Below are 26,218 nucleotides of genomic sequence, written 5' to 3' on the forward strand. Positions count from 1 at the left end.
CCCTCTCAGTCTTCTCTTCTCTGGGCTAAAGAGCCCCAGGTCTCTCAGTCTTTCCTCGTAGCAGAGATGTTCCGGCCCCCTGATCATCTTTGTAGCCCTCCGCTGGACTCTCTCCAGTAGCTGGCCGCACTCTTCTTAATGCAACCCAGAATGCCGTTGGCCTTCTTGGCCACAAAGGCACATGCTGCCTCATGGTCATGCCATTATCCACCAAAGCTCCCAGGTCCCTCTCTGCAGAGCTGCTCTCCAGCAGGTCGACCCCCAATCTGTACTGGTGTATGGGGTTATTCCTCCCCAGGTGCAGGACCCTGCACTTGCCCCTATTAAACCTCATCTGGTTCCTCTCTGCCCATCTCTCTGGCCTGTCCAGATCTCACTGAATGGCAGCACAGCCTTCTGCTGGATCTGCCACTCCTCCCAGCTTTGTATAGTCAGCAAATTTGCTGAGGACACACTCTGTCCCTTCATCTAGGTCACTGATGAATATATTGAATAAGACAGGCCCTAATATTGACCCCTGGGGAACACCACTAGTCACAGGCCTCCAGCTGGACTCAGCACCCCTGAGCACAACTCTCTGAGCTCTGTTTTCCTCACATCCCATTGGAACTTCCTTCATTGTCCTCTGTGGCCATTACTACTGTCCTCTCACTGTGCACCTCTTGGAAGAGTCTAGCTCTGTCTTCTCTTTAAACTCCCTTTATGAAATGGAAGACTGTAGCTAGATGCCCCTCAGCCTCCTTCCCTCCTGGATGGCCAAACCCAGCTCTCTCAGCTATCCTCACGTCTTGTCCTCCTGCCCCCAGCCCATCCTAGTGATCCTCCTGCTGGATTTGCTCTAGTTTGTTGATGTCTCTGTAGTACCGGGGAGCCCCAAAGTGGACACAGTACCCAGATGTGGCCTCATGAGTGCTGAGCAGATGGGAACAATAACTCTCCTCAGTATTTTTGTCTGTGCTGTTGCTAACAGAGCACAGTACTCCATAATGCTACAAAACATGATCCTTGTCACACATCTCCACCACAGGTGACAGCAACAGCTTGTGCAGAGAGAGACTCCCAACTCTGCGAATCAGGGATGGGCTGGGACTGGATATCTGAGTTTGAAACCCATTTAGTGGAGTCAGCCAGACCTCAGAGTGGCTTTTTGAAGTCTAGTCAGAGGGAAAAGCTTCTAGCTGGATAGTGACACAAACACTCAGGCAGCTGATATCTGGCAGCTCTTGTCCCCTGGAGCAAATGGTTCCTTCATAATCAGCTGCAAAGCTAGTTAACTTTTAACGAGTGTCTGACTCTTCACTAGTTCCAAGGCCGGAAGGTCCTGGTTGCAGTTCTCTGCTCTGCCCCCAGGTCCACGTGGGAGATCTTGTTCAAATCCACATTATCCCTCTGCACTGCCATTTTCTACCTGGAAAATGAGGAGAGCCATGCTGTCCCATTTTCACCCTCTGCCTGTCCTATCTATTTTTACTGAGCACTTTCAGAGGCAGAGACTGTGCTGAGGAGTTTGGTCTCCCAGCAGTATTTAATGCATGTAATATAATACTAAAAAGGAAGGAGATGAAAACAGTTAAAGTGAACACAAAGAGCATCCAATCTGGGATAGTGCTGCCTGGTGATACTCTCATCACAAGGTGTGCTCCAGCTCTGACAGAAGCATCAAGCACTTTGTGACCAGCCTGAACTACGATGTAGAAAGAGCTTTTCTGCCATGGGACATGGTGAAGTGACAAATACAACTGAAAAGACTGTGAGAGAGATAGACTTTCTGACACTTGATGAACTCAGCTGAGAAAAGATGGTAAAAGTCTCAAAATATCTAAGCTGACTTTCCTGAACTGTTGTTTCTGAACAAACTATACAATAGGTTCCCTCCATTCAGTTTCTGAGTATTTCAAAGCAAAGTTTTAACAAACTCCAAAAAGGCCCAAAATAATAAAAAAGAAAGGGTCTTTGTTCTGCCAGCCTTTGTGCCAAGCCCTTTCCAGGACCGGCCAGAGTACAGCTGGGCTGCTAACACCAAAGATTCACTGGCAGCATTTAACCTGGCCCTGTGGGATTGGTCACCTTTTTCCACGAACTGTGACTCCTCTTTGTTCCCTTGTGCCAAAAGAAACAGAGCTTTAGGGACCATTTCCAGGTTGGTCAATAAATTGGTGACAATTGCCCAGTGGCACAAATTGCCCAGTTACAAAGGCGCTTCTTCAGGTGTTGGCTCACCTCATTGTCCCTTACTCATGGAAAGTGTTTGAATTACTGTGTGCAGGGAAAATGGATGCTGGAAAAGAGACCTGCCCTGTGACACATAAAGGAGATAAGATTTGGAGCATCCCAGTTCTCACAGCCACTATCACTTTGAGATGTCACCTCCCTGAATGTGTAAGCAGAGGCAGTGTTATCCTGATAGTGTTTCCAGGTGAATGTGTGCAGCAACAATGCGAAAAATAAACAGAGCTTCATTTCCACAGCAGATGGAAAGCTACTCTTCATGACTGAAACCCTTGAGCCCAAATGGAAGTCACTTTTTCACATCCTCTTTATCTGAGACAGCCTCAGATTCCTTGGATTCCTCTTAGTGGAGCCCTGTGGCTTCTCCAAATTGCTGGAGAAATAAACTAAGCCAAAACCACCACTGGAGTGTAAAACAAGCTTAATGAAAATCCACTAATGCAAAAAGGCAGCTGCCATCTCTCACGTGATGACCTCTCTGGGGCAACAGCATGGGAGGGATGAGAGGGATGCTTCCACAGTCATCACCCCAAGCCTCCACAGGGCCACACAACACTGATCACAGCCAGACCCTTGTCTAGGCTGGGGCTTTGGGTTTCGTCAGTGTACCTTAATCCGCTAGGAGCTGAGCAGACTTCTCTGGCTTGGGGGCAGGTCTGCAGGATAAACCTCTGGAGGTGCTGACAGCTCTTCTTTTCTGGCTTTTCTGCAGCCCACACAGGGTGCAAGATGCTGCCTGTGCTCAGCTACTGGAAACACTTGGGAAGGATGGGGCTCAAGATGTATGCTATCCTCAGGTCTTGCCAGCGAAGTCAAACACCCATAACCTCCCCAAAGGACACACAGGTATAAGTTTTGCCAAGGCTGTAATGACAGCTAAAACAGCCGTGTCCTCACACGGCTCAATGCCACAAGGTGGATATGTCCAGGCAAGGTCTCAAATCCCACCACACAGCATATTCAGGTGCCTTCATGGAAAGGTTGCAATCTTATGTCCTGCTTGACCTGCTGTCTCCCAGGAAAACTCAAACACCTACTGGGGCAGAAACGTAAAGTCACAACAGGGTTTAGCAAGAAAAGCACCAGTGCCACAAGGCTGTTCAGCCCGTGAGTATTTAAGCTTCCCAAAAGCAGTGCAGCAGCTTCAACAGCACACAAGACAATGCTTCGTGTGTACCTCGAGGTTGGTCTTGCCACTGTCAAGGTGGGTCTAATAGACATCCTGAATTAATGCTCTAATCTAGTAAAAGGGTAATGAGCAAGGAAAGGCATCCTGTCCTCTTCTGGCTATGCTTTGTACCAGAGCCAAGTTGTGGACTAAGTCTACCAGCAAGACAGACATAACCCAGGCACTGCGGTGCTCCAGTCTTTCCCAGGTTGGTGTTCCTGGCCTAGGTAATCAGTTTAGGTGCATTATCCATGTCTAGCTGAAGCAGCTGAACTAGATGATCATTGTAGGTCCCTTCCAACTGAAACTATTCTATTCTATTCTATTCTAGGAACTGTGCCGGGAAAAGGGATGAACCAAGAGGCTCAGGTGCCTCCACTCTGAGCACAGAGCAGAGCTATGAAGGCTGACGGAGAACACATTCGCCTATGGGGATTGAACCCTCTTCTCCCACTGTACCCTCCAGTTCCAAATAGTACCAAATCCCAGAAGTGCTGGTCATATGGGACCCCTGGAGTCTCTGGTCCAAACTGTCTGCCATGTGATGATCCCAACACTGCATCAGGGAAGGTGGAGCTTGGTTAGCCGAATCTTTCAGCCTCCAAGGATGGGGCTTCCCTAGTTAGCAGCTTCTTTGTACTAGTACTGTTTAGTCTTTTTGATTAACTCCAGAAATAAAATGACAATTTTTGGTCATAAAGCACAGTCTTTCTCTGCCACATTACCGTAAATGAGCCCCACCATGTCTTGCCTCCCAGTCACTTTAGCTGAGGCACGTTCAGCATTTTAAAAAACAGGTCTTCTAAAGAAAAACAAAGCAAAACAAAACCAAGAAGAAAAGAGACCAAAACTTTTCACCTGGGCCCTGATTATGAAACTGAAGTCACTCCAGCTTTTGCTAACGATCCCTAACAGGCACATCAGCAGAGCCTCCTTGTCTTAAGGAACAGCATCTGGAGTGCATGACGGTGCTTTGGCTCTGTTTTCTGACCTGCAGTTACTGCTGACGGATGTGTGAACCAGGAAAACATCTCCATGCCAGCCCCTGAGGACAGTGAACACGGCAGAGCCTCTTGTAGCTCTGCACCAGGCATGCAGCCAGGTGGATGGAGGCAGGGCAGCTACTCCCAAGGACAAGAGGCGGCAGCTTCTCAGAGCTCTGCATATACTTCCAGATAATCAAGAAATGATGTTTTGTGCAGGAAAGAGATCCTATTTTAACCTATATGCGACTGTGAATCTCTCTTTACAGGTTTACATCCTTGCCTGAAAGCATATCCAGGTTTCCCTCTGCCAGAGCTGCTCTGTGAGGATGCTGTGACATGCAGGCTAACACCTCTATGGGTAAGGAACCAAAGAGCTCCATGCCTACCAGCCCCAAGGGCTACTTAAGCAGTCTCTGCCAAGAGAAACTGAAACCCCAGGTTGCACATGGGATCCACCACAACAGAGGCAGCTTAACTGTTGCTGATCCCTCCACAAGAGGCTTTGGATTCTTTAACTAAAGATTTGCTTGATCTCAGGTATGGACAAAGGGGCATATTGGTAGCATTGCTAAACCCAAGGTTTGCTATAGTCAGTATTTTAGTTCCATATCAAATAGTTATTTCTTTTGGGCTTGCTTGCTGAAAATGATAAAAAAGATGAAGGGAAAGAAGGAAAGGGTAGAAGACAAGAAGGAAAGAAATCTGAGTTTTCCAGGAGAAACAGACACTTTCTAATTGCAGCAATACCTGAAAGAAGGTCACGCTGACCGCAAAACCCGGGTCAGCTTGATGAGATAGTGCAAGAACACGTTGATTTTGCAGAAAATTTGGAAAAGCTACCGTAACACCCAGGTCTGAAGATCTGCATGAGACTGGCAACGGAACCCAAGCAGTGAGTCAAATATAGCTGAAACACTTGTGGTTGACCCTGTGCATATGTTATAGACAGACATCCCATTCTCTTTGAGGACATCAAATTCCGAGCCCATCGTGCGTCTTGTGAGGTTTTCCTCATGGTTACTCACTGTGTTCTAAAATGCACATATTATTTTCAGGTTGAAATTTATGGACTTCAGTTTCCAACTGCTCGAACTTTTCTGGTTTTGCTACCTAAGTCAAGGAGGAGTCTATAAACAGAATTTTGCCCTTGTGGAAGAACTGAAAGATCAGGAAAATACTTTCTTTTTTTTCTTCTTTTCTATTATCTAAGTACACTGAGTTTCTTCAGGGCTTCACAGATTTATCAGCCCATGTATCAACCTGATGACTCTCTTCTGAAACTTTTCCAATTTTTTGTTAACCTCATTTTCAAATAGAAATCTCAAAACTGAGCTCAGTAGCAAGTAACCATCTCTCTGAACTACAGAGACAGCATCCACCTCCCTGCTCAGGTCTGATGTTCCTCTGTGTCCAATGTGACACTTCTCTGATTCAGCCTAATCCTCGGGTAGCTTGTGAAGAGCTGCTGTTCCCTCTCTGTTGTGCACCTTCAGTTGTTTTTTTTTTAACTATGACCCCCAGCTCAGGGAAGGGAAGAGATAACTGCTGCTTCCTTCACTCCTTGCACCTCCCTGCTGAAGAAACATCTTGGGACCCAGGCTCTTTCTGCATTTCCTATAACCCCCCATTTCCTGATGGGAACAGATCCTAGATGCATCTGAAATTAGTCTAATTGGTGAAACTGCTATGTAAAGTTTAGGGCAATTCATTATGATAAAACTGACAAAAAAGCAGCAGGGGGGCATCACACAATGAAAAATTGTATTGAGTGAAGGAGAAATAAAGGCCCATTTTCCTCCTTGGTTTTATGCCTCTGAGTTGTACTGTTTAGAGGCATTCCTAGCAAGCTCATGTGTTTCCCTCTCCAATCTATCCCCACAACACCAGGTTTTCTCAGTCCGGCCAAACAAGACCAGGAGTCCTCAGGACATGTTCTGCGGTAGCTTCCTCTTTTATTCAGACAGCAAAAGCTTCCATCTGGGTGCCATGACCTTTCTCCCAGCCCTGCTTTTTCAGTACCCTAAGGTGACCTCCCTCCTATACCACCTCTACCTTTCCAGTACACGAAGACCAAGAATAAAGACATGAGAGTGCATCAGGACTCACTTAACAGGAGAACAAGAAGGCGTTTTCCTTGCAGACACTGAGCAACATAACCTGACACCCTGTGACACCTTCTGGTCCTTCATGCATGCTGGTTCATCCCATACCAAAGGACCCATCAGGGCTACAAGCACCTTATTTCTAATAGGCTTTGATAGCAGAGGCCAGTTTTCTATCTCAGCTCCTGACTCTTGGACCACCAAAACTGCCAGGGGCTTCTGTCATCAGTTTTTAGTAGTTCTGACTCCCAGTGTAATGATGCCGTGAAAAAAGTCCACCTCCAGCTACACACCAGATAATGTCCACAGCACTTCAGGGCCACTTCAGAGCTCCTAGAGCCTCAGTGCTACTGTGAAGCCGTGGAAGGTCACACTGCGCAGGCTGGGAAGCTGGACTGCTGCTGTAAAGGGAATAAAATTGGACAAGACACTGACACCAGCCAAAGCAACACTACAGGGAGCAGCCCAGGGTCTCGGACTCCTGAGGCAGCATCTTCTGCATCGCTTCTTGGCCATTTGATGCTGGTGTTTGGTAGGAGTGTGTGGCTCCAGCCTCTGAACCGCCTGCCAAAGGACACTAGGATGTTTCTGCAGCTTCTTTTTCATTATAGTTCTTTATAGTCTATAAAAGATCTATATCTTTTCATCATGGATTGTTATACCCATTTGAAATGCTACTAATTGCAATCTGGCCCTCATTTTGCAACTAGCCCCCCACCTCCTTCACCTGCCAGTCCTGCAAGGCTCAGACTTTCACTCCTTGCCTGCCAGTGGGTCAGAGCTGTTGAGATCCCAGTATAATCAAAGTGTCTCCATTCCTCTGCTGGCTTAGCTGGAAGAGTCAGGTTACAGGCAGAAAAACCCCTATCTCTGATCACTTTAATACCACTAACCCATGTCATGTCAGACAGAGTCAACATTTGCTCTGGAAAGCACTCATGACAGAGAGAGAGCAAAGCCAACCCGGCCCATGGCCTCTCCCCAGCAACACTTTGAAATTACCCAGGGGAAAAAAAAAGAGGCGAACAGCTGGGAGTTTTCCAGCATCTCCTCGGAGCCCTCCTGACAGATCTCAGTCCCTGGAGTGTCAGGTTACTGGACAGGGGGAACTGCTTTTATTATAGGAGGGTCTGCAGGGAATTCTGGCATTTTCAATTACCCGCATGCAGAAGCGGCTGTGATCCGGGGTCAGGATTAACTGCGTGACCCCCGGCTGAAGACAGAGTGGCAGGGAAATGCACCATGATGCTGCAAGGCACCAGCTAGTCCAGAGGCCATGGGACAGGGCAGTAAATGAGGAGATGTGGGGGAGAAAGCCACTGACGGAGCATCTGGCAGAGGATGCCTGAACTTCTACAACTGCCCTGAAAAGGTGGCAAAGACAGACTTGGAAAACCTTGGGGTAAGTGGTTAAGCTTCTCTCCCACTGCCTGTACCCAGGGACTCAGCCTCACTGGGTGACCCAGGTAACTCGAACATGCGGGAACTACACGGCGAATAGGATCCCTCCGGGGACCAGAGCAGGGCATTCCTTAGTACAGGGCTCCCAGGAGGTCCCAGAGTTCCTTCTGCACTTCAAGCCCTACACAACACCAGCAGCTTGCTCTGGCGAGACTAAAGGGATCAGTCATGGAGCAAGAGCTTCCTCAACCTTGAAGCCACAGGGCCTGGAGATGTCTAGGCTGGGACCCAGGCTCCAGCAGTGCCTGAAAATCAGCATCTGAAATGACAGGAGTGAGCACACAGTGCGTCCGTGCAAGGCCGTAGGAAGATGAAATACGCATGCGGGGCTTAGCTGACCTCTTTCGTAAGTACGGGACAGAGTGGAAAGCCAGGACAACTCAACCTGCCCTCCCCTGCAGTCCTGAATGTCTTGCGCCAGTATCTGACCTAAGGGACACCTAATCCAAACCAGCCATCCCTTCTAGCCCCAAGGCATCCCAGTCCCACATGGTTCCCAGTAGGTCACTGAGCAAAGGTCCAGCTGTCCCCAGTCCAGGTCCCATCACTGGCCTCAAGGCCCCAGTTCTTCAGGCTCCTAATAGAGTTAATCCTCAGAGTCGAAATGCATGTAGGTATCTAACTGACAATTGATCTATTTGGATAAAAATCTTCTCAATTTTTCACTTCTCCAGGTAAAGCCCTCTCCTGCCATTTAAGCGTTGCGGGCTTTCACGCTTCTCCATGGGCCCTCCTGGAGAATGGATTTGAATTTTGGATGCTTTCCTCCAACTTGAGCAGTGAAAGCACAACAGTAAAGAATGCCTGGATGAGGAAGGGAGGAAGGGAAGCTTTTCCTGACCTGCCCTCGATGGCAACCCTGGTGACCCTGCTCTGCACAGGAGGTTGGGTTGAAAACCCCTCCACCAGCACTTCTATGTTTGTAACTCTCTCCTGCTAAAAATGTTCGCTACTGCTTGGACTATTAAAACGTCTGTCCACTCAATTTCTTTCCCAGTGTCCTCTGCTGTGATGTCGTGTTCAGGAGCCACATACTTTTGAAATCAATTACTTCCAGCAGAAGCTGAGGAAAGGAACACAGCATCACAGGGATGACAGCACTAGGGCTCTTTAATAAACAACATTCGCCCTCAAAGCATGAAGAGCTGCAGATCTGGGATGTTCACTGGACTTGCTAGAGCTCTACAAGACTGGTATTTCACAGCCTGTGAGGTTTTTGTTTCTGAGATTCCTGGCAAGGTGGCCCCATCAGGCTGGTACCCACACTGTTTGTGTGTGTCGAGTGTCTGGAAAATTTCCCAGCGGGCCCAGCCTCCAGCCCCAGCCCCTTGAGTTTGTAACTACAAACGCTGGAAAATCTTAAAAATACAGCAATGCAGTCCAAAGCTGGTCCTGGCTCTGGCCCCATTTGAATCAACGAAGGCTTTGGTGTAGATTACAGCTTTTAAAGCAGTTTCCAATGCCACAAGCCCAGTGACTTGGCCAGGGCAGATGAGGGCTTTTGGCTGTCTTTATGCTCTTTGTTTAACTGAGTTAGCAGCCTTCATTCACATGCTGCCATCCTGCCTGCAGAAGAGGGCAGGACTTTGTTCGCAGCACTGAGAGGACCTGTTCCAGGGGATCCCGGCATCCCATCACACAGCCCGCTGGAGTGGGTTTAGAGTTGCTCGGTGCCAAGGTCATCCCCACCTCCTGGCCCCCTCTCTAAGTGGACACCTTATCTGCTCCAGATCAAGGTGATGTCATCAGCAAAAGGCTGGCAGAAAGAAGCCAGCCCTCCATCCATCCCACTGTCCCCCCAGATTTTCAATAAAATTGTACTTTCCCAGACAGTGACAATTAATTGCAACCAAAACTGTTCTTAGGAACAGACTGATTTTGATATTTCAAACACAGAATACTTATTAGACCAGAGAAATACTTCTTGAAAGACTGACACCTGCTCCAGAAGATCCCCTTGGACCCACTGAGTCTTTCTAATTTGAGACTGAACTTGTTCCCTTGCTGTCTTTCATGGTAGACTCCACCAGGCTGGCCTCCCTCTGTGTGGAGGGAAATTTTGGAAATAGTGGGGTTTTTTCTTGGAAAGAACCCAGCCCTAGCAACACAGCAGCCTCCTGCACAGTTGTCAGTGGCAGTGATGAACATGGACTGGGCTGCGGTGAGACAGGCATGGTGAGGATCTTCCTGCCTGAACTGAGTCAGACAGAGACTTATCATTTTACACACTGATCGAGGGGACTACTAAATCACAGGGACTCCGAGATGGACCAAGGGACAACCAGCTGGTCGGCTGCATTAACCCGATTTGCTACATCCATCTATTACGGTTCACATAATTGCACCACTGAGCAGCATCACCCCCGCAGTGTATGCTCAGCTGTTCAAGCACTGTGACCCTGAACCTGGCCTCTCGTGTGTCTGCAGCCTTGCCTACCTGCCTCCAGCATCTCCACCTGCCCGAGTGCTGGGACTAAGTTTCTTCTGCGCAAGCAAGGCAATTAGCACTGTGGGATGTGTTTGCCAAGTGCAGCAGTGAAGATAAATCACTCCTCTTGAACACATAAGCAAAAGGTGAGCTCCTGAGCCACTCCGTCAGCTCCCAGCACTCACACACAGCAGGGATGGTGATATGTTGTGGGGAAAAGGGGAGGCGCTAGTTCACCAGAAGGGACTTTCCAACCCATCCATCATGGATAGGCTTTTGTTTTCTGCCCCAAGTCAACTCCAGATGCTTTGGAACAAGTTTCTGAAGCCCCAGGCAGATGTGGAAAAAAATGATCTTTAAAGTCACAGAGTAATTTATGCAACAGGGAAGCCTGGGAGTCAGCAGGTGGAGGAGCCTGCAAAGCTGATAGCGGGTGGAGAAGAGCATCTGCTAGGAAAGCTCTAGCAGTGCAGCCCATACTCTACTCTGCCAACATCCCCCCAACTGCCCACCACAGGAGCAGGAAGAGGAGTCCTGAAGAGCCAGCAGCTGGCAAAGCTCCTACCATCTGGAAGCCCTGGCTGCCAATGGTCTCCAGTGGGCAGAGGAGAAGGGACTTGGGCATGGCAGGGTCCCTCCTGGGCACTCGCTGCCAGCTGCTGCAAGCTGGGAGGATGCAGCAAAGGCAACAGGCTGGGCCACCAAGTGAAAGGAGGGCAGCAGATGTCAAGCTGCATCAGATTTTGGTGGCAACGGCCTTATATACGACACAGTCAAGGCAAAGGTGGGAGCTGGGAAAGACGGAAAGAGAAGAGGGAGAGAAGAAGGGCTGCAGAGCCAGGATGATTACATGGGTCCATGTGGAGGGCAAGGTCTGGCTGTTAATGGTGGATATCCATCCATCACTATCTATCATATTTGAGAACTCATGGCAGTCAGGCTGACCGGAAAAGAGGAAATATAACCCCCATTTTTAAAAAGGGGAAAAAAGGCAGATCTGGGGAACTACACGCCAGTCAGTCTCACCTCTGTGCCGAGCAAGATCACGGAGTGGATCCTCCTGGAAACTATGCTAGGGCACGTGGAAAATTTGAGGTGGTTGGTGACAGCCAGCATGGCTTCACCAAGGGCAAATCATGCCTGAGAAATTCGGTGGTCACCTACGATGGGCTTACAGCATTAGTGGATAAGGGAAGAGCAACTGATGTCACCTACATGGACTTCCGTAAGGCATTTGATACTGTCCCGCACGGCATCCTCGTCTCTAAATTGGAGAGATCTGGATTTGATGGATGGACCACTCGGTGGATCAGGAATTGTCTGGGTGGTCGCACTCAAAGAGTCCCGGTCAATTACTCGATGTCTGAGTGGAGACTAGTGATGAGTGGCGCTCCTCAGAGGTCGATATTGGGACCAGTGCTGTTCTTTGTAGCGACATGGACAGTGGCATTGAGTGCACCCTCAGCAAGTCTGCCAACAACACCAAGCTGTGTAGGGTGGTCAACACACTGGAGGGAAGGGAGGCCATCCAGAGGGACCTTGATAAATAGACATGAGAGGTGGGCCCCTGCAAAACTCATGAAGTTCAACAAGGCCAAGTGCAAGTCCTGCACCTGGGTTGGGGCAATCCCAAGCACAAATACATGCCGGGCAATGAGTGGATCGAGAGCAGTCCTGTGGAGAAGGACTTGGGGGTCTTGGCAGATGAAAAACTGGGTATGAGTCAGCAATGTGCGCTCACAGCCCAGAAAGCCAATCACATCCTGGGCTGCATCAAGAGAAGTGCGGCCAGCAGGTCAAGGGAGGTGATTCTCCCCCTCTACTCTGCTCTGGTGAGACCCCATCTGCAGTGCTGTGTTCAGCTGAGGGGCCCCCACAACAAGACAGACATGGAGCTGCTTCAGCAGGTCCAGAAGAGGGTCACAAAGATGCTCAGGGGGCTGGAGCACCTCCCCTGTGAGGACAGGCTGAGAGAGTTGGGGTTATTCAGCCTGGAGAACAGAGGCTCCGGGGAGACTTTATAGCAGCTTTCCAGTACTTCAAGGGGTCTGCAGGGAAGGTGGAGAGGGACTCTATCGGGGAGTGTTGTGATAGGATGAGGGGTAATGGTTTCAAACCGGGGGTAGATTTAATTAGATATTAGGAAGACATTATTTACTGTGAGGGTGGTGAGACACTGGCACAGGTTGCCCAGAGCAGCTGTGGATGCCCCTTCCCTGGAAGTGTTTGATGTCAGGTTGGATGAGGCTTTGAGCAACCCCATCTAATGGAAGGTGTCCCTGCCCACGGCAGAGGGTTGGAACTAGATGATCTTTAAGGTCCCTTCCAACCCAAATCATTCTAGGATTCTATGATTCTGTAAGAGAAGTAGCCATGGGAATGTCAAGGTTTCAGGAGGTTTTGGAGACTGGGACCAGGCCAAATTGTCACAGAAACAGATGCAAAAGAAGAAACCTGGTATTTAAGGGACCTCAGTAATAGTCCTACAGTAGCTCAGCTGACAGACTCCTGCTTGCTCTGTCAAACAGGCTTCTCCCCTGGCTCCTCCATGTGGGAGATAGCTCCACAACTCAGAAAATTTCTGATTTTCCACATAAACACTATCACCAGCCACTCTGTACCACCTGCTCTTGTCCTTCTGCTTTAATAGCTCTTCTCCCTTTCTGGCAACCCTCCAGCCCAGCACATCATTACGAGCAGCAAATAAATCCCCTTCACCAATGCTGAGCACACAGTGCCTTTTTGGTCTCCAATCTGTATCATGGGCTCTCTTGTGTCTCGCTCACCTTATCAGCTTTCTCTCTACCTGCTATCATCACAGTTCAGCTCTCTTGAATGTGAGTAACCAGGTGTGCAAGCAATGACCATTCGAAGCTCCATCCAAGCTTCGTGCAATGGTAGGGAGACTTTGCTAGAGCTGGTCAACATATGTTGATTGATACAGTCCAGTCTTGCATGTGTTGTTTTTTCACAAGGTTTTACATTGGAGAGTTGTCTCCTTCACATGGTCTGCCACCAGGTCCTCCTTAGCTGCGCCGAACTGACAATTGCCGGGTTTTGTTGTATGGCCCCAAAAACCTGGCCTCACTGTTCCCATTGTTGAATTTCACCCCGATTCTGTTATTCCACCTCTCAGTGTCTTCCTGGAGGTATCACGGTCCTCCTCGCCCCTAACAACGTTTGTGTCAGTTTTCTGCACAAGAAATACCCTACCAGATTTGGAAACATCAAGAAGTATAAGACCACTTCTCTGGGACCTCAGTCAGCCCCCTCAGTTCACCCTGATGCTTCCCCATTTGGGTGGTAGTGGTCTCCTATTTAGGCAGTTCCGGGACAGACTTGAGCTTTACTAGTAGTTTTCCAAATCAAATGTTTTACTGGTGTCCAGACAGGCAGAGTCTACTGCATGTCCTTAGAAAATTAATGATGTCATTGGAAAAAAAAGCAAGAACAAGCTACACAGTTTCGTATAACAAAGACTTGATGGGCCCCCTCTCTCTCTTGATGTCTCAAGTCAAGACTGCTTGCCTTTCTGAAAGATGCTTTGGCCAAAGACAGGACTGAATATGAGGATAATTAATATGTAGGCTGATCTAAAACACCTCTTGGCTTCAACCTTTGAATCATAGTATAACAAAGAGCAATGGCCATAAATCATAGCTTGGGAGGTTCGTAACGGACATCGCAAAAAGTTCCCTCATGAGGAGGGTGGTGCAGCTCTAGGACAAGTAACTTGTCTTTGGGGGTTACCAATAATTGTCTACCCAATGCCACGGCTGCCCTGTTGTAGTGCTGGCAGCAGTCCTGTCATAGGTGGGAGGTTGCATGGGAGATCTGAGAAGCTGTGATGCTGTAATCTCCTGCCTTTCATTTTTATACTGGAAGGCAACGAGAGATAGACATTCATAGCTTTTAAGTTCTGGAAAGCTCATTCCAACTCTTCGAGGTGATTACTGCATACACTTTCCCAGATTGTTGTTTCACAGACAAGTAATTCGCAACTGTAGCCAGCTCAGGGTAAGACGGGGAGCAGCAAGAGAGAGAACAGAAGATGCCATAACTCCCTTCTTGTGTCCAGAGGAATGTAGGCCACTGCTGTGCATCCCTTTGAAGAAGGAAGCCAGCCAGATCTTCTGATGTAAAACAAAAGTGAGAAAAAAAAAGCAAGAGTCCATGTGCCCCAGGCCATACAGTTCTCCTCTCTCTGTCTAGCCTGCAGCATAACTAATGTGACAAGCAAACAGCAATGTGGATGGCTGGTGAGAAGTGCTAGTCCCTACCAACCTTGTATCTTCACCTTTTCAGCTGCCCTGGCTCCACTCCTCGTTCTCCTCACCCCTCCTCCTCTGACCTCTCCATGCTCCCTGTTGCATTTGACAGTAAAGCTCATGGACCGTGGCTGCAAGGGATTTTTTTTTGGTTGCAGGTGAGGGAAAAATCCTCCCTTCTGGTGCTTTGCACTTCCCAGAATCTGACTCACCTGTGCTTCATCACCTACTGGGCGGAATTCTCCAGCCTTTTGCATAAGGACCAGACTGGACTCAGTCCAGACACAGGACATTCAGAGCAGAGCAGCGCCATGGCCCACGTGTTTGCTTTGGACCACTGAAACATTCAGTTGTCCTTGAGCTCACAGGCACCTCAGAGGTTTGTCAGGACAGTGCTGTCCAAAAGACACTGTATGGCTGCGATGCAAGTGCCTGAGCTGTGATAGCCACCGCGAAGCCAAAATTCAAACCCTAATGATGTCTGGCATGAACGTGGTGCACAGGTGTGAGATGCACATCTCCCCAGCCAAAGGACCCATGTCGTGACATATTGCTGTAAAATGCCACCCAGAATAATAATGCAAATAATCACAACAAGTTGCCTGGATCCGCAGAGAGGAAGAAACTGTGCCAGTAAACTCTGCTGCTGCAGATGCTGCTCCTGATGGGTTCATGAGGAAAGTGTTAGTAGTTTCCTTCGTCACACACTAGCTGGTATTCACTGTATTAGCTGTTTATGGCTCTTTTTGGCTCTGTCTGCAGCCAAGAGCCTCTGACATCAGAGTTAATCCTCCCTTCTTATTCCATGAGACATAAGAGTTGGTCACAAAAGGGACACATTCCCAAAAATCTTGGCATTCTCTTTCCATCACTGGGAGGTCTTGAATTTGTCTCTGGATACCCTGGAGCCCAGGGATTTTCCCTCTCTTCTCACATTACAGAAGCCACACTCTGTTATCAAGAGGTGCCCTCCCTGTGTGCTGTTTAAGTCATCTCTGCCCAAGGAAACCTTTCCCTTGGCGACCTTCCAGAGCACTAAGCCTGCCCATGGCGCATATGAAGCCTGCAAATCCTCGCAGCACCAAGACTCCCCATCCTCCTTGATCCTCCCCAAAGAATGGCCACAGATCAGCAAGCAGGGGCTGTGTGTTGTCACCAGCAAGACGGCTGATGCCTGGCATGGCTTTCAATTAGTCAAGTGGCATTATCGCAAGTGCTGGGCCACACTCAGCAACTTGACCTCTGGCTTCCCTCCTACGCCTTCCCTCCTAGGATGCTGGCATGGCTCTCAACCACCCTCTTGACACAGATCTTTTGTTCTGGCATGGCTGAGAAAAGGCTTTTGGTGGCACCTGGTCTCTGCACGATGGGCTTGTTTTCTTTGGCCACATCACGGTCCCTTAAGACAGGAATGGTCGTGTCAGATGGCAAGTCCTGGATCTCCCTCCTTGGACAGCTGCTGAGCTTTGGGGGAGAGGTGCCACTCAGCTGCAGGGTGTGATAGACAAGCAAGTAGAGGGTGAGTTGGGAGATGTACAATATGGAGCTGGAGGTCAAGCAGAAGCCTTCTGAGAAGAGCAGAGAGAAAACACAACCTAGCCTCAGAGGTGACAGAAGATATTTCCTAGGAAGGTAGTGGGGATCAGGTAGAATTTGCTGGAAGGGGTAAATTTGAGTCAGCTGAAGACTGATGGGGGAGCAAGGAGGTGGTGGGAAGGGGATGCTTATTCCAAACTCTTTTTATTTCTATTCTGCTGGTCATGGTCCTTTCTAATTTTCTACACTTTGAAAAGGGAAGCATCACACCTCCTGTTCTAACAAAACCTATCCTGGAGGTTAAACACCTTTGGCATTTTTAGGACACTCACTGAAAGAGAAGGGTCCAGGAAACCACCTCCAACCATGGGCTGGCACTGACCGCTCTCCTTTGACCAACCTTCTCCTAAGAAGAGACATGGCCTGTCCCTTGGGGCTTCTCTCTGCACAGTGGTATCTGGACTGCTGATCACATTGCTGGTGGGACTGAAAAGTTGACAACGTTACAGTGAAATGCAAAGGGTAAACTTGGATAGTCTAAGGTCAGCATCAACCTGGGGAGGCTGTCCAGGAGGAACTTCAGAGGATCCAGCCAAGGGTGACCAAGGCAGCCTAGGGCACAGGGCTTATGAGACACGGAGAGAGCTGAGCTGGCTGAGCCTACTAATGAAGATGTTAAGGGCGAATTTAATTGCAGCTACAACTGCTCAGAGCTCCGTTAAAAGAGGATGGAAACTCACTCTTCCCAGCAGGGGTAGATGATCCTACAAGGGGCACAAGCCACAAATAAGGCTGGAAATTATGAAAAGCACCTTTCCCAGTAGGGTGATGTAGTCCTGAAACAGGTTAGCAGAGAGGTGCAGTTTTTCAAGACTCAGCTGGAAAAGCCACAGTAGATCTACTCTTGGTGACAGTCCCACTGCAAACAGGAGGGTGAATCAGAGACCTCATATGTCCCTTCCACAAACCCTGATGGGATCCTATGGCCCAAATCGGGCATGGCAGCATGACTTCGTGAAAGAAGCTGTTGTCAACTGTCTTGATTTTTTTCCTGAACTCAGGAGTTCAGCAGAGTGCAGACATCAGAGACGCTGGGCTCAGCATCAGCATCTGCAACACATGAAATTAGTTTTAAACAGGCTGGGACTCAATGGGGACTCACACTGTGTCTAGCACCGTGGAGGCAGAATCGTTCCTTGAAATTATTAAGAGATCTGGGAGATGACATAAAAACATTGCTGGCAAATCGTTCATAAAGTGTCCAAAATGGCAGTGTTGGCAGTGTCGCTTCTGTGCAGAACAATGATCATGGCTTGATGGCTGAGCCTATGAAAATGATTACAAGATTATGCTTCGGTCTGGAAACCAAAATGCAGGTTTTGCTTGCAGAATGGGAGACTGCATCAAGGGAAGCAGTATTGAAGGGACCAAGACAGAAGCCACCAGGGAGGTAAGAGCTGCCCACATGGCTAAGTAAGGTAGCACTTTACACTTGGATGTGTAACGGGAACAGCGAGACCAGCAAAGGAAGGTAGTTTATCTGCAGTAGAGCTGCTACTGGGTACAATATCTAGTTAAAAAAACTATGACAAAGAATACAGAAGTTTCCACAGACAACCGCAGGAAGATCCACATTCTGGAAAGCCACCTCATAGCAAGAAAGGATGATTCAGTTCGGTCTAATTACCTCCTATTTTTCCTGGAAAGAAGCTACCCGTCGCTTGTGTCTATATGAGGAAAAACATCCTACTACCACAACACAACAGCAAAACATGTTAGGTTGATGCAAAGGCCAATGTTAGTGAAATACAGACCTCACTGGAGAGGGGCATAACAGTAATGACCGCAGCCATCTATCTGTGGGAGAACAACAAGGTGAAGCTACAGGCTTGGGGAGGAGTGGCTGGAGAGCTGCCAGGCAGAGAGGGACCTGGGGGTGTTGACTGACAGCCAGCTGAACGTGAGCCAGCAGTGTGCCCAGGTGGCCAAGAAGGCCAACGGCATCCTGGCCTGTATCAGGAATGGTGTTGTCAGTAGGAGCAGGGAGGTGATCATGCCCCTGTACCGGTACTGGTGAGGCCACACCTCGAATGCTGGGTGCAGTTTTGGGCCCCTCTCTACAAGAAGGACACTGAGGTGCTGGAGAGGGCACAGAGGCGGGCTACCAAGCTAGTAAAGGATTTGGAGCATGCCTTCCTGAAAGGAGGTTGTAGTGAGGCGCGGGTCGGTCTCTTCTCCCTAGTAACAAGCGATAGAACAAGGGGAAATGGCCTCAAGATGCACCAGGGGAGGTTCAAGCTGGAGATTAGGAAGAATTTCTTTACTGAAAGGGTTGTCAGGCATTGTAACAGCCTGCCCAGGGAGGTCGTGGAGTCACCATCCCTGGAGGTGTTTAAGAGACAGGTAGGTGTTGTACTTAGGGACATGGTTTAGTGGTGTTGGTAGAGCTAAGACAAAGGTTGGACTCGACGAACTTGAAGGTCTCTTCCAACCGAAACTGTTCTATGATTCTACAATGGTGTGTCATCTTCTTTGCTCTCAAGTTTCCCTTTTGGGATGACGGTCACCATACCATTACACCCTTCAGCGCCACTACTCTGGCCACACTCTGTACCTGCCCTCTGGCTGCTCTATGGGGATTGTTTTCTTACTCTCTCCCAGCAGCTTTTGCCTGGCGTGCTGAGGAATTTGTGACACCTGAAGGTTAAAGACGTTGCTGGTGACGTGGCATCTCTCCTCAGTCCCAAAAGCACCAAGGACAGGGTGATTTTGCCTTGCTTTCTTCAGGGCTGGGAGGTCCACGAAGGCCAGTATAGCAGGCACTTTGCAGGGAGGCCATTGTCCAGCTGTGGCAGGAGCACAACCCCACCACACATTCAGTCCTCTGCTCTGCCCAAGACGGAGCTCCAGCTGGCTGATCAACCCAGAGCAAAGGTAGAGGGAAGCTGTAATTGCCATTTCCCCAGGCTCGTACCTCCGTTCCCATTGCACTCTCTCCTCACAACACCCTCTATTCTCCTGTCCCAACTCTGCCTTTGTGTCTGCAGCTTCTGTTACCGACTGCTAATGATCTACATCAAGGCTGCCAGGAAGTGCCGAGTGTAAGCAGAAGAATTCAGAGCCTCTAATTACAGAGGAATTAGCAAGCAGACAGTTACTGCTTAGTGCTAATGAATAGATACATTAAGAGAGACATCACACAGGCTGAGAAGTGTGAGCCCTAACAATAAAGGAGTGTCAAACAAGGAAAACACAAGGAGAAGGATCCAGGGGACTGAAAAGGATTCACCTGTGACTAAGTGCTCTGGTTTTGCTAAGGCAGAAGTAGCCACAGGCAGCACATTAAGGTGACAAACACACCATACAACTGCAAAGTGCAAAATCCGAGTGTTAAATAACTCATTTATAGCTTAAGACCATGCCGGGGGTGTGCAAACCCCTTCTCAGCCCCAGCTAGCATTGCACCCACCCTGTCTCCATCAGCCATCTCTGTAAAGGAAGCTGCAACAGGTCACTGTCCCAGATCAGTACCTCTTCTCATTATGTATGGATGTGTTCCTGCTCGCAGCCAAACCATGGTTCAGTGCTATACTAAATCTGCCTTCAGGGCTTCTGATATGGTATTGAAACATCGTGATCTCACGGCTCCCAAGTTAACTTAAAATGAGAGGTCACTCTGCTGGTTCATGGGCGACCAAGACATTTTTGCAGGTTACCTCTGTCTTGGCACTCTGAATGCCCAACCAAGCGATGCACATCTGCACCACTGCTGCTTTACCCCAGGATGAACATCTCCTGTCCCCAGCAGGCAGCACACACCGCAGTTTCCAGGCAATTCAGTGAAAATGCAATCATCCACCACTGCCAAATTCAGTCCTGAAGCTCATGCAGTGTCTAGGGCAGTCTGGGGCATGTTCACACTCCCCACACACTTGCTACAGTGCACAGAAACTTGCTTGCTCCCACGTATGCTTGTACCTTATTGGCATGCTTCCACCGTGCAATCGGATTAATCAAGGATCCAGACCCAGTCTGTGCTCCAGCTCCAGATGGCTTCCAGGTGGGCTGGGGAGAGCAGCCCCTGACCAGCAGCTCTGCAGGGCAGCCTGCCACCAGCACAGCTGCTGCCTGGGGGCTGCTCGTGTATCTCCCAGGAGCAGCACTACCAGACACCTTGACACATCCCTTCCACGAGCAAAACCACCCTGAACTGGGGGAGCATAGCAAATTCACAGGCCAGCGCAGAGCTGGAGACCCTGAATGAAACCCCTCCAGCTCTGCTGCTTGGTCTTCTTCACGAAGGTGACTCTGAAATGGCACAGGACCTGGGGCAGCTTTCCAGATAGTCATCCTGTATATCCACCTTCCAGCCCCTCTTCTGTGTATCTTTGCTTTCAGTCCTGGCTTTCTCTGCAGTGGGAGCAGAGATCACAGCTTGTGTCAAAACACTGGAGCTAATCTTACCTTCCCTTCCCAGGAACCAGCAGCAGTACCAACAGCTACAGCAAGGCTACCAGCAGCAGTGAATGCTGCTGCTGTGTCCACAACACACCAACGCTGTGTGCAACTGATGCTCTGAGGCAACAACCTCAGAAAGACTCACACACCCAGCGCCAGAGAGGGATGCTGAGGCACCAGGGGACCGTGATACAAGCTGTTGTCCTGCGGTCACAAGGAGGGCAGCTCTGCCTTGGGGCACACTCTAGCTTGTCACTGAATTAAAGGATATTTTTCACACCCGAGGCTTTGGATTCATCCAGAAATTGCCAGGCCCATGCACTTCGGTCATCGTCAGTGTTATGAAGCAAGCAACACCATGCCACATCTCACCCCACCTCTTCTGCCCTTCAAGCCCTGCTCACCCAACAGGGTTTCACCCAGCACCTCTTTACCAGGAGATCTCTGCCCACCACCTCCCCTTCCTGGACAGGTCTGCTGGGAGACACGGGTCTGCGTCTTACCAGCCTGGTTGGTGGTGATGTTCACTGACGCAAACTGCGGGGAGAAGGGGCTCTGGTCAGTGACGCCGTTCACCGCCTGGATCTCGAAGGTGTACTGGGTGTGGGCCAGCAGGTCACTGATGTAGATGCGGGGCTCCGTCAGGCCCAGCTGGCGGGGGGCGAACTGCACGTTGTCCCCACAGCGTGTGCACGCCCCGCGGCCGGAGCCGCAGCTCTTGCAGATGATGTTGTACACCAGGTCCTCACGGCCCCCTGAGTCCCGTGGCGGGGTCCACTCCAGCATGAGAGAGGTTTCATTCACACTGGAGATGACAGCCTGGGGGGCAGACGGGATGGCTGTAAAGGGAACAGACAGAAAGGTGTAAGAGCCAGAGCCCTGCTCATCGTCACAGGACCAGTTGTCTGTCCTGCACCACATCCTTTTCCCCATCCCCAGACTGGGCTCTGCAGCAGGCACACACTGAGCCAGGTGCTTCTCTCGGTGCCAGGGATGTGCAGAGCAAGCTGCACAGCAAAGGCAGAAGCAGGAACAAAACCTGTCCTCTTAACCCAGGCTAATTTGATCATGTGGCATTCCTGGCAAAATTAACCAGTTATTTTTTGTAGCATTTCTGATTCCTGGCCTTTGCACTAATCTTCTCATCTGGGTACAGCCCCAGGATGAAGCCATCCCACTGCCTAGAACAGCACAAAACAACCCAAATTTCTGTCCTCTTTCCAAGCGCAGACGGACCCAGGGTAAGAAAGACCCACGCCTGCAAAGCTCCTGTAGATGAGGTGCTCTGAGCCCCCTGGCCTCCTCCAAAATCCCACTGAGACAGATGCCTTTGTCAAGCATCCCTCAGTGCTTTGACTGACACGTGTCTCCTTTCCCAGCCACAGGCGGCTCCTCCCAGGTTGCCCAGAGCCCACATACTGGTGCATGGCATGTCAACAGGATCGGCATCTGCCCGGTAATATCCATTTCGGCACACGCAGTTAGTGGCCCCTTCCGAAGTCGTACGGCTGTTAATCGGGCAGTGGATGCATCCTTCATCCCCTTGGCTGGCTTTGAAAGTCCCCGATGGGCAGCCTGGAAGAGAATCAAGAGCAGTGGTAAGCAGTGAGGACAGGGGCTGGCAGGGATGCCCGGAGCCTGGCAGCGCTGCCAGAAAACACCCTTTGGGGCTTTGCAGAGTCCGAAGCCAAAACCTGACAATTTGAAGTAAACAAAGTGGAGAAGGAGCAGCTGGTCGGAAGGCTCTGAGGAGGCAGGCACTGCTGCTTGCACCACCTGTAGAGATGGGGTCCCCATGCAGGCATCTCTGCCTCCTAGTTCCCAATCACGAGCGCAGAACAGGCTCCAGTCAGGGAGTCTTATGAATGCAAAGGGGATTTTTAGCCACTGTCTCGGACAAAGATGTGAGCAGCTGTACCAAGTCAGACCAAAGGTCCACGGTCACCAGAATGCTCCCCCCAACAGCGGCTACCCAAGGAGCAGAGCAGAAGCCAGGTACATGCATTGCCCACAATACCTTCCCTCCAACAATTTACAGCTCACGGACTTTCTAAGAGGCAGGCTCTTTGCAATTAACATCCCTTGTGGAATGTTTCTTCCACTAAGTTACACAGTCACTTTTGTATTTCATGCAAATTTTGCACCCATTTTATCCTGCAGCACAGAGCCTCGGTGTAACTGCACACTACATGAAGAAACTGCTGCCCTCTGCTTTGAAGCTGTCAGCTACCATTTCATCTGATGTAATCTCACACTCACATTGGCAATGAAGACTCAATTGCCATCCACCTTCTCCATGACCCCTAGGGTTGCACAAACCTCTGTCATGCCCCAAGCAAGTTGCATAACAACGCTCACTACTTTATTCTCTACTCTTTTCCCATAATTAACAATGTCCAAATTATTTTTTAACCACCAATGTAGCAACTGGACTCCCTATTATAGCCCCAAGGTTTCATGCCTGAGAGACATCGGGCCAACTTGCAGCCTCTCTGTGCATGTGCGTGTGAAGTTGGGGTTGTTTTCTGCCATTTGCATCACTTCATGTCTATCGAATTCCAATCGTCTTCTCATTCCCCGGTCACGCCATCTCATAAGGTCTTTTTGCAGCTCTCCACATCCAGTCCTTGTCCTCCCTACTCAGAACCATAAATAAATTGTCACTTTTGACACGACTGGCAGCAACATGCTAGGGTCTACCTCCACTGGGGCTCAGACTTCTAAGCCACTCACAGATGAAGAAGATGCTCCATTAGCAAGAGCCGATCAAAAACCAAGTGTTCAGCCAGGCAGGGTAGGTGAGGGTGTCACAGGGGGTGCATGGTGCCTACAGCAGATGGGTGGTGAAGGCTGGACCACAGTGTGAAATACAGTATTAACAGATACGGCACAGGTGGCTAAAAATATCATTGCAAAGTTTTAAACACTAGAAAAAGTCCTTTCCAAGTCAGGGGATCACCAATGCCACAGCAAATGCTTGACTATAAGCATTTATCAGCACGGCTCTCAGCGATTACTCTTGGTTGAGACTTTCCACCAGTGTTAATTGCACAAAGAGCCTGGGGGGTGGCAGGTGGTTTCTGCACTGAAACAAGTTAAACAAACTTCTACTTCAGTTTGCTGCCAAGGCTTTCAGGAATGAGGCGGATCAGAAGAACAGCCTGAGAAAAACAGACGCTCAAAGTTGCTGTAAGCAAGAGCTCTTACTGAGAAGTATCTATTTTTTCTTCGAACAAAAAAAGGGGTTGTTTTTTCAGTTTTCATCTTCTTTCCTTCAAAATTATCTTAACTTTCCAATGAGAAAAGCTCTACAGAAAAATACCATCAGCCTTCCTGCTTGCAAAGTCCTCCTTGCCTCCTACAGTCAAAAGATCTGTTGAAAAACTGGCTTCTCCTCATGTTCCTAGACCTTCATACTCTCCCTGTCCTCTATCCCCCATGTGTTTGACTTCATTTCTGACCCTATTCCCAGCATGCCCCTTGGTACAAACCCATCTCAGAAGGTGTTAAGCTGGTGGGAGAGGTGATGGCTGTGTAGTTCACCATTACAGAGAAGCAATGGTGTTTCTGCTCTGTAGCTGAAATGGTAAAGGGTTCCCCTACTAATACCAATTTTCAAAACACGGTAAGGCCAACATGCAAAATTGCTCTAGTCTGTCATCCAGGGTGAAATACACAGTCATTTGATCACAGATATTTTAAGACACAGGCCTCTTTCATTTTTCTGAGGCTTATTTTAAAAATAACAACTTTCCTATAAGGCTTCTTGTGCATCAAGATAGAGAATACATCCAAAAAACGCCTATGCTGCTGAGATTTAGCAACTGGCCCTGAAAGACAAAAAAACATTCCCCAGGTTTGGCCTGGCATAGTCTGACGACTGCAAATAATAGTGGGGCAAAGTGGGGCAAAAATCTGAAGCTGAATGATTGTTCACCAAAAATGCCAAGCTGGGATGCCATCAAAACACAGCCAGAAATTTTGGCAACTTTCTTCCTCCCCAGGAGGTCCCACACACCAACATGGGATAAAATAATCCCAGAAAATCAGAACTTCTACAAAGATAAATGTTCTGAAATCATGCTGAAAGACATGAAAATTACTGAAATTTGATGCAAAAACCTTTTTTTTTTTTTTTTTTCTCTCAAGTAATGACAACCTCCACAAGTAAAATAAATTACCATTGTGTTCAAAACTGTTTTGTTCCCTCCAGGTCTTCCTCTGGGTGAGAAAACTGCTTTTAATTTGGAATCCACCCAATTTCTTGTTTCCAGAGTAAACAGCAGTTCAAAATCAAAACCTTCACACGGGCTAAACTCCCTCCTATTCAAACAGCGTGGATGTTCTCACCACTCGCTGGAAAACATGGGGACACCCCAGTTTTCTGCCCAAGGTGGTGACAGCAGCTTTGGGATATGCCGCTTCCCCTTAGGCTTGCAACAAGGGCAGGGGCAGAGCATCCCTAGAAACTCCTGCTTGGAAAAAAGGGAATTGAAACACTGAAAGCACAGAAATTTTTCATTTACCAGAGCATCCTTCATCCCAGGAGGGCAATTACTGTGACAGCAGCTCTGGCCCCATCACTGAAGCAGGGGTGCTTTGCAGCTTCCCACATGGTGGGTTCCCACATCTCCAGCACCAATCGGAGGATGCTAACAGGGGTTCACACAAAACATACGGACCTTTAATTGCCTCACTGCTGCATGTAGGCATGGATGGCTGCCTCGCTAGGGTACAGCTCAGGGACAGCAGTGAGTTTGCTAAGAGTACTGGCTGTGGCTCTCTCAAACAAGATTAGGAATGTCTGAGCAGCACCAAGTGTCCTTGTTTCCCATCCACCCATTCCTGGGGCGTGGAAAGGTGGTCATGCCTAGGAAGGCATGTGTTCTGGGAAGGCAATGCCATGGAGAAGGACCCATGAGGGGTCCTCTGTTGCAGGAGGACTATGCGAGTGCTCTGGGAGGGAAGGCCACTCCTGCAGCATCTGCTGCTGGAGGCAGCACTTGCACAAGGCTTCTGCCCTCCTTCCCCGCAGTGCTGTATCCCGAGCCTCAGTGTGAAGGAAAAGACTTTGGCCAAATGTGCAGGAGGGACCACAAAGGGGTTCCTGTGTGCTGACCCCATGTCCCACTGCCTCCCTCTACCAACTTTTTAATTAATCCAGTGTGAGCTGAGCAGGCTCCAAACAGGCTCCTCTGCATCAAAAACTTCCCTGACCTTCAGAGCCCACACCAGACCACTTCACAAACAGCTCAAAGCAAACCGCTCACTCTTGCAATAAACATTTCCAAAACAGCACCTTCGGTCCATGCCAATGGCTCTAAGAAAGGGTCCTCCTCAGCTCCCTTTGCCTGGCTTTGTTTCTCCTGGCAGCAGCAAGGCTCCTTCCACTCGAGCAAGGCACTTTTAACGGCTGACAGAAAACAGGCAGCCCTGGCTCTGTCTGTTAGGATCCACCAAGACTCTTAAATCCTTAGCGTTATCTCCCAGCTGCCTCTCTTCTCCCTCTGGGGCCGGAGGCAGGGGACAGGCAGGCTGGCTCTGCAGCCTGACATTGTCAGCATCCCCGGTGCTGCAGGATC

At 49.3% G+C, this 26,218-nt stretch overlaps 1 protein-coding gene across 7 annotated transcripts in view; it reads right to left on the reverse strand.

The window, feature by feature from the left end:
• Positions 1 to 26,218, reverse strand: part of EPHB2 (EPH receptor B2) — a 136,082-nt gene that overhangs the window by 31,752 nt on the left and 78,112 nt on the right. For all 7 annotated transcript variants that reach the window (XM_086476309.1, XM_086476310.1, XM_086476307.1 and 4 more), the window contains 2 exons: positions 22,056 to 22,211; positions 21,140 to 21,475 (listed from right to left, as the gene is read on the reverse strand). In XM_086476309.1, the coding sequence (XP_086332435.1) occupies positions 21,140 to 21,475; positions 22,056 to 22,211 (492 nt within the window). The remainder of the gene's footprint in view (positions 1 to 21,139; positions 21,476 to 22,055; positions 22,212 to 26,218) is intronic.

This window comes from Leptosomus discolor, chromosome 20 (assembly GCF_034619465.1).
Source record: "Leptosomus discolor isolate bLepDis1 chromosome 20, bLepDis1.hap2, whole genome shotgun sequence".
NCBI classification, from domain to species: Eukaryota; Metazoa; Chordata; class Aves; order Leptosomiformes; family Leptosomidae; genus Leptosomus; species Leptosomus discolor.